General features: G+C 37.7%; 1 protein-coding gene across 1 annotated transcript; it reads left to right on the top strand.

The window, feature by feature from the left end:
• Positions 1–783: 783 nt before the first annotated feature.
• LUM (lumican) lies at positions 784–8,287 on the top strand. Its single transcript, XM_047743111.1, has 3 exons — positions 784–1,070; positions 3,433–4,312; positions 7,456–8,287. The coding sequence occupies exons 2-3, from the start codon at positions 3,454–3,456 to the stop codon at positions 7,608–7,610; spliced, it is 1,014 nt and encodes a 337-aa protein (XP_047599067.1). The 5' UTR covers positions 784–1,070; positions 3,433–3,453; the 3' UTR covers positions 7,611–8,287.
• The last annotated feature ends 914 nt before the right edge of the window (positions 8,288–9,201 follow it).

Below are 9,201 nucleotides of genomic sequence, written 5' to 3'. Positions count from 1 at the left end.
ACACAGCTGATGTTATCACAAAATGAAATAGACAAGAACTGAGTATATGGCTCATTTGTAAAAAGCATGCATCAGGAACAGACAATGAAAGATATATCCAACCAGGCCCTTGGGAGATTACAACTTTGCATGACTTCTAGTTTCGAGGGAAAAAAAAAAAAAAATATTGCTAGCATGCAATGAGAGAGTGAAAGATTACTGCCTTGTGATATTTTTAGTGTGCAATTTTTTCACGTTCTTTTATGTTTTTTGGCATTAAGCTATAGAATACCATCCCCAAGTAAGGTCTTGGATGAATTCCTAAATTAAATCCACAAAATAAGAAACAGGCAGGACATTGTTGATTGATTCCAGATCGGAATAGCATAAAATGAATCCCCTTAACATAAGAAATAAACTGGAAATGTTGATATTTACTTTCTCTGTCAGAGTGTCAATGAAGCATATTTTCACATTTTGGGAACTAATGTAAGTTACCTCCCCAGCCCCAAATTAAGGTAGTCCAAGTAAATCAATATAAACCTCAAGAGCAATGGGCAAGAAAAGATTCAATTCCTCTGAAGTCTCATTTGCACTTTCCTGAAATTATTTGTTCTGTTTATGATTTAGGAGACCTTTAGGTGAACCTGAGAGCTGATTGAGAGAATAGCATCTAATCGTTGCAACAGCTACAGAAGGAGAGAGCTTTGCAAGAGAAATGCTCCCACAGTAGATGTCTTCATTTGCAGCAGGACTCAATTCTTGGTTAAAAGCTAAGGTATTTGGGCTAGTTAAGCGTGACTCTCTCTCCCATTCCATAGGGAATGAGTGGGGCAGTCCTTGCTCCCCACGTCCACCTGCACTTGGTTAGAGAGCAAAATGCTCACATGCCAACCCACAAGATCCCCACAATGACATAACTCCATGCAGAGACTGGCGTGACTGGGCTGGGTTTTCCCCCTTCAGCTCTTGTATCACTAAGAATCTGGCAGCCAGTTCCGTCCTGACAGAGTTCACAGCATATATTGGTGGATTCTTGTCCATGGTGCATCTGCTTTAAGAATTAAGGAAAGCAGTGTCAAGACAGTAAGGTAAGTGCTGTTTTAACTATAGCACTGGGGATGCTGACTGTTTGGGACAGTGTTTATTGTAACAGGAACAGAAAAAATTCCAGAGCAACTTTGCCAATTGCTATTCAGCAGCAGATCCACAGTTTTGAGCATTTACTTTCACATTTTGCTGAATGTACTTTCCATGATTTATGGATTTGAGATCAATTTTATAAAGTATATGCTGCATTGTTTGGCAAAGGAAGCTGTGCAAAGTTTCAGGATCGGAAGGAGAAAATATTTAAACTAGACATGGTAAAAAAAAAAAGTGTGGGAAGTAAAATGTTTGCTATTTTATGCTAATTAATTATATATGTTAGTATTGTTAGAACCGAATTTTGGAGCAAAGAAAGACCATTTCCATTAATATTCAAACTGTTTCTCAATAAATACATTGTTATAATTTGTTACAATTTACAGTAAGCATGTTATAAAATGTGAGCTAAAGAACTTAGACACTCATGAATTGCTTACTTCTATCTTGTTAATTTTATCGATTTGTTTTTTGGATGTATGTCTTGAAAAAACATGTTTTAGAGAAATTCTGGGAAAGATGATTTACTTTTTGAGAAAAGCATTTCCTTCATAGCCACAGGTATTTGGAAAAAACTGGGAAAAAGCAAAGTGCTCTTTTGCTTCATAGTGGTTTCATTATATGGTCACAAACTCTCTTTGAATTCAGAGCCCTTGTTTTTCCTCTGCCAAAAAGTATGGAAGCATTTTTTTCATTATTATTCAATATTCATATTATAGTGACCACGACTATTTTTAGTGTATACTCAATTTAAAATAAGGTGGAAGCTTTTTAATAAAACCAGACAAATCTTTACAACATTAACATATTGTAACTTACAAAGAATCCTGTAATTACATTTACACTATGTAATTGTTCTCATGGCCAAGTCCTGTCAACTAAATTAAATGACGCCATCGTAATCTTAGGGAATAATTTGCCAAGGATCTGGCTACATGTTACATTATGTCAGCTATCAGAGTGATTCTAACAACTTTTTGGAGGGTTTCATCTGCTAAAATAAAGTGCCTTATAATTTCAAGTTGGAGCAAAGAAAAGATGTCTCAAGTTCTGATACTGAAAAATCCTACTTATCCCAAACTACCTAGTTACAAAAGCTTATACCATACTTCTCACAGGAAGATATATTATTTTATGGTACCTAGTGGAATGTAGATCCCATTATGATTTCCCTTCTGGTGTTACCCCCAGCCATAACTCTCCACTCTACAACAACCCACCTCTTTACTTAAATTGTTAACTCTGTACTTCCCCAAGCAAGTGAAATGCACTTTATTGAGCCTCACCTTAGAACCATGTTCATATGAGAAGATCACTGTTACAGCTCATTTTTAATTTGTCCTTTCCTACATGGCTCCTAATGCCACTGTTTAATACAGAATTTCCTCAATTCCCACTCTTTTCCATGCTGTGAGGGCACTAAGATCCAGATAAATGAGCCATGCCTTCTTAAATTTTGGCATGAAGAAAGTAGAGAACTTGTGAGTTATGGAGAAAGGAAAACTTTAATTCAAAACTTGAAAATAATATGTTTTCTCTACCAGCTGGATCTCTTTATAGGTTTAACATTTTTAAAGAATTTGTGACATTTCCCTGATTAATAAAAAGTAGTTTTGAAAACTAATGTACTAAATATTAGTTTTGCAACACAGTTGTGTAGTGTGCCTAAAAGTATGGAATGTTAAAAAAAAAAAAAACAACAAAATAGTAGGCACACGGCCACCCTCCCCCAAGAATTCTGTTCCTCCACCTCAGAACCAACAAGACCCAGACACTTTTAAAGGAATGTATCCCCTCTCACACACACATATACATAAGAACAGCTTTCCTCCGGGCAAAACCATAGATTGCCCATGTTTCCAGTAAGGGTCTTCTTAATGAGACATTTTAATGATGGTGAATGGCAGGGTACAGTTTCAAATTGTCTTTTCATTTTCATTTTTCTGGTTTTGAAGGATGTTCTGAGAAGCGTACTAACATGGTGGCCTGTGGGCACCACCCAGAAATCTATTGCAGGAAGGCATTTAATTAAGGAATGATCTAGAGAGATTAAATGGACAATTGGTCCTGGCTTGCCCAGAAGGGGGCGCATGGGTATGCAGTCTACCCTGAACCGGGTTCACCACACCAGAAGTATTCGGACATCCTTCTTGGGATCCTTAAATAAAAATTAAAAAGACATCATTAGCTACTCTAAAAAAGCACTATAAAATAATAAAGTGCATATTTGCTAATGCATTTAACACTGCAAAGCCAATATCCTTTTCCTGAAAGTGTACTTGTATAACAGTATGTTTCCACTTTATTTAGGATTCAAAGTATTTGCCCAAAATGCATCTAGGTGTGTTTACTCTCCTCTTGGCAATCATTGGTGCCAGGGGCCAGTACTATGATTACGATTTTGCTGTATCGATTTATGGGCTGTCCTCGCCAAACTGTGCCCCAGAATGTAACTGCCCCGAAAGCTACCCATCGGCCATGTACTGCGATGAGCTGAAATTGAAAAGTGTGCCGATGGTGCCTCCTGGAATCAAGTATCTTTACCTCAGGAATAACCAGATCGACCATATTGACGAAAAGGCCTTTGAAAACGTAACTGATCTGCAGTGGCTCATTCTGGATCATAACCTTCTAGAAAATTCCAAGATCAAAGGAAGAATTTTCTCTAAGCTGAAACAACTGAAGAAGCTGCATATCAATTACAACAACCTGACGGAGTCTGTGGGCCCACTTCCCAAATCTCTGGTGGACCTGCAGCTTACGCACAACAAGATCCAGAAGCTTGGTTCCTTCGATGGACTGGTAAACCTGACTTTTGTCCACCTTCAACACAATCAACTGAAAGAAGATGCTGTTTCGGCTGCTTTTAAAGGTCTTAAGTCCCTCGAGTACCTCGACTTGAGCTACAATCAGATGTCCAAACTGCCTTTGGGTCTCCCAGCATCTCTTCTGACTCTCTACTTGGACAACAATAAGATCAGCAACATCCCTGATGAGTATTTCAAGCGTTTTAATGGACTGCAGTATCTGCGTCTATCTCATAATGAACTGGCTGATAGTGGAGTACCTGGAAATTCTTTTAACGTATCATCCCTGCTTGAGCTGGATCTCTCCTATAATAAGCTTAAAAATATACCAACCGTCAATGAGAACCTTGAAAACTATTACCTGGAGGTCAACGAACTTGAAAGTAAGTTGAAAGCTCTGCCTGTCCTTGACTGATGTTTCCTCCAGACTTTAAATGCCGGGGCGCCTGGGTGGCTCAGTGGGTTAGAGCCTCTGCCTTCGGCTCGGGTCATGGTCCCAGGGTCCCAGGGTCCTGGGATCAAGCCCCAGGTCGGGCTCTCTGCTCAGCGGGGAGCCTGCTTCCTCCTCTCTCTCTGCCTGCCACTCTGCCTCCTTGTGATCTCTGTCTGTCAAAAACATAAAATCTTTATTAAAAAAAAAAAAAGACTTTAAATGCCTAAGCTATGTGGTATAAATAGTGTCTCTGGTTCCATTAAAAAAAAAATGAAGGGAAATGCCAGCAAGACATCTCTCTAGCTCAGTTATTTATCCAATGTCTGGCCTTACTTTAGAGTGTCCAGATAAGAAACTATTCAGCTCACAGGACTTAAACATGAATTTCTTCAAATTTAATATTTTGAGTTAGTTAATCCTACTGTGTTATCTCTGAATATTTATTTGTTATTATTTGCCTCTGTCATGATTTAGATTTGCGCCTTACATTGCACCTTGGTAAGGTCTGGTTAAGGGAGGAATAAACAAGTCCAGAAGAGGGCTAGCTAGCAGAGGTTTTCAAATATCCCTCCTGCTTATCTCCAGAGCAGCTCCCATATGCTCATGGTCTCCTCTGACATCATTACTTGGGACTCGATATATTACCCTGCTATCACTGACCATTATTATCTACCTCCGTCATCTGTAATATAGTGAGTGTCCTTACAGTGTTCTTATGAAGATGGAGAGGAAGATTAAGGAGGGAAGAAGGAATATGATGAGGGTCTGGAATTTGTTTTAATGGTATTGAATTTCCCCCTTTTCTATACACAACACTTCACCTCATTTGATTTTTCCAGTTTCTCCTTCCTTTCTCCTGCTGCCATAGTTTATTTTTTACTTATCTTCTGGGTGTAAGTTTGACCTGATCTACTCTGGGCTATTTATGTAGTCTTCTGGGAAATTTTTAAATTTAAGCCACACATTCAGGTGGGAAGCTGAAATTCACCATTCTCCACCTTATTCTTTAATGAAGGGTGACAGAAGAGAAAATCTCTGGTTCATGGACAACATTTTTTTAATAAGAAGTCAGGTGGGAAACATTGATTTACTCATAAAACAATTATATCTGCAAAGTAATCTATTGAACTGAATGATCTTTATACCATGAAATTTGGTTCTTTTGTCATATAGGATAAGGATATTGATATTTCTATCCAAAAGATTACAGTGTGACTTTTTAGTATGATACTTTGTAATTCTGCAACGATTTTGTGTCCTGGTAAGGTTGGGGTGTTCCCATGAAGGAGACCATGATTGCCTGCTTTGAAATACCATATATCCTTTCCTGTGTCTGGAAAGCTTGCTTGTCATACAATACAGAGTAAAGTTATCATAGCTGAATCCTTACAGCCATTTCCAGTGGAAAATTCAGTATGTGACAATATATGGCCCCACGTTATAAACATTAGTGGTGGTGGTTAGGAAGAAGGATAACTTAGACAACCAAAAATGCTAATGGGATTTAAGATGTTGAAGGGCTGAAGAAACCTGTTAGATTTGGTTGATGGAGGTTAACCACGTGATTGGGACTACCTCACACTCTGAGACAGGAAAAGGGAGAAAGACAGATGCAGGAACGTCTGAAGGTATTAAGACAAGATGGAAGAGGTGACATAGGAGATGGGAAAGGTGGTCTTGGAAGACATGGTCACCATGCCAAACTGAGCTTGAAACCACACTCCCTGTCACATATGGTCATTTGAAAATGAGTGGTTAGTCACTTTAATTCCTTCCTTATTCTTGATATTTAGATACATACATTTCAGATATTCTTGTTATTTTTGTATGTCTTCAATTCAGCTTATTTTGCTACATAAAATTATGTATACTCATCATCACATTCTCTTAAGATAAAAAGAGCCCCTTAATATTTCTGTAGTATTAGAAAATATATAACCAAAGACTGTTTAACATGTATTAAACTTTCAACCTTAAGCATGAGCCTAGTCATAGATTTTCCTCATGTAATTTGGAAAAGAGGGCAAAATTCAAAGGACATCAATAGCTATTCAACATGTATTAAGTGCTTGCTCTGTGTGTGAAGTGACTCACATAACTTAATTACTTCAATCTTCATGTAATTCAGTGTGATAGATATGTTATATCTAATAAGAAGATCAGATAAATGTTCCAAAGTCACCTCGATGATAAATGGAAGAGATAGAAGACTAATATAGGCCTAAAACCATGTTTTGTCCAATTATGCCATGCTTTTTCAGAGATAGGCACCACAAGATCCCTGAAATTTGACTGATCAGTTTTTAAAGACAACATCTTAGAGGAAAAGAGAACAGTGTGTTAGGCTCCACTGAAGTCATTGTTAACTAGAATTGGAGAATGAAAGAAAAATAACACTAGAGGGGACCAGATAAGATTAATTGGAACTTGACCTGAGTAGAAATAGACAGTTTCTACATACAGACATAGAGCATGCAATCTAAGAACAGCCTTTGTTTCTATTCAAACCTAAATTGGTTTTTCATTTGTGGCAGCTTTTTCTTTCCACAGAAGAAAAGGACATGAGCTCCAATCATGGACATTCTATGATTTGGTTTTTGCTTTGGAGGTTTGAATTATCATCAAAAAGTGTGTTCATTGGAAAATTCTTCAGAGGTCATCTAGTTAACCCTTCTGATTTTAAGATGCCAAAAACCAAGATGTTTATATCAGTGAGGTTACTCATACAACAGCACCAGTCTTAGATTTCTTTGAGCTAGATGAAATACTTCAAGAGAGTGCTTAGATAATATGACACGTTAATTGAATGTCTTTCTAAAACCAAGTATTTCTAAATGCAGAGCTTATAATTAATAAGTTCTATTCTTTAAAAAATTCCATTGAACATCCTGATCTACCCATAAGCATTCTTTACTAAATATTGCTGTTCCGTTTGGTAGCCTGAAATACTCCTTTAGCAGTGCCAAATTCAGAGATACAGCCAATAAGTGGGAAGGAGTCCTAATAGATATTATTATGGATTTGAGCATTTTTAAAGTAACTGTTTCAAGTCCATGTACTAAATAATTAACATGTCTATTCTTCAATTTGCAGAGTTTGAAGTAAAGAGCTTCTGTAAGATCCTGGGACCATTATCTTACTCCAAGATCAAGCATTTGCGTCTGGATGGCAACCGTCTTACCCACACCAGTCTGCCACCTGATATGTACGAATGTCTACGTGTAGCAAATGAAATCACCGTTAATTAATATCTACTAATTCTGATTCTATTGAGGTGTACCCTGGAGTAACATTTTATGGTTATGTTTTGTGTGTGTGTCAATTTTCACAGTATTCATTTTTTTGTCACTGTTTATTACTTCCATGAATTCCAAATTCTGAGGGAAATGTTTTGTAAACATTTTACTACTTTTTTTTTTTAAACAAAAGATGAAAGGCAGGCCTATTTCATCACAAGCACAGACATAGACACACACAGAGACAACAAACTTAATGCTTTATTTGTAAATTTAGTGTTTTCTACATCTCTACTGTCAAATGATGTGCAAAGTCTTCTACTCATTGAATGGAAGTCAGCCGAGTATTATAATTCCTAAATCTTAACTTAATGTGCCAAAAAGCATGGGCTACACACGTAAGGATGTTCACTGTCTTGAATCAAATGATCTCAAATTTATGTTCAGATTTGTTTAGCCGAAAAATGGGTGGCAAATTTTGAGACCAATGATTTTGCAAAATACTAGACCAAATTCACGAAGCCACATACACTTAGAGCAATATTTTTAGCATTAAGAATTTATATACTTACCTAGCAAAACTTTTCTTTTCTAGAATTATTTTTCACTCTAAATCACGTGTATGTTCCTTTTTAATCATTTGCATGTTATGTTTAACAAGCTCATAGCAAAATAAAACATAGCAAATGCATCACTGTGTTTTTTATGAAGTTCATATCTCTCATATAGAAAATAATAGATTAGAATTTTATTTTTTTATTTTTTATCTTTTTAAGATTTTATTTATCTATTTGACAGAGACACAGCAAGAGAGGGAACACAAGCAGGGGCAGTGGAAGAGGGAGAAGCAGGCTTCCCGACGAGCAGGGAGCCCAATGTGGGGCTCAATCAGGGACCCTGGAATCATGACCTGAGCCGAAGGCAGACACTTAATGACTGAGCCACCCAGGCACCCCAGTAAATTAGAATTTTTAAAGTATCTTTAGCCTGCAATATTTTACTTACATAAAATAGAATTTCCCACTAAATAAGTTGTCTGCCTATAGCATCCATTTGCAAACAGCTTTAAAACACCTCTTAGTGTACTTAAAAGCATGCAGATCCCAATTTTGGTTCATGTTGGGGGAAGGGATTCTATCCCCCACCCCTCGCCGCCCACTAAGCAATCCTCTAGACACCAACTGGGTGGCCTTCAATTCAACTCAATTCTGACACTATCTCTAGACAGATAGTGTCAGATTTCACAGGTCAAGTGTTCAGTCTTTGAGACACCCTGCACCCTTGTGTTTCAGAGGTCAATGAAAAGTCCAGGCTGTTGCCCGGCTATAAACCATAGGTTCCCGTGGCCCCCTCCTTGGACACAATTAATTTGCTAGAGAGACTCACAGAACTCAGGAATGCTGTTTGCTCACTAGATCACCAGTTTATTATACAAGGATATGATTCAGGAACAGCCAGATGGAAGAGGTGCACTGGGCAGCATAGGTGGGAAGGGCATAGAGCTTCCATGCCCTCTCCAGGTGCACCACTCTCCCCCAATTCACCAATCCAGAAGTTCTCTGAACTCCATCATTTTGTGGTTTTGTGGAAGCTTTGTTACACA

The sequence above is a fragment of the Lutra lutra genome, chromosome 8 (genome assembly GCF_902655055.1).
Source record: "Lutra lutra chromosome 8, mLutLut1.2, whole genome shotgun sequence".
NCBI classification, from domain to species: Eukaryota; Metazoa; Chordata; class Mammalia; order Carnivora; family Mustelidae; genus Lutra; species Lutra lutra.
This window is presented reverse-complemented; position numbering and strand designations above follow the sequence as displayed.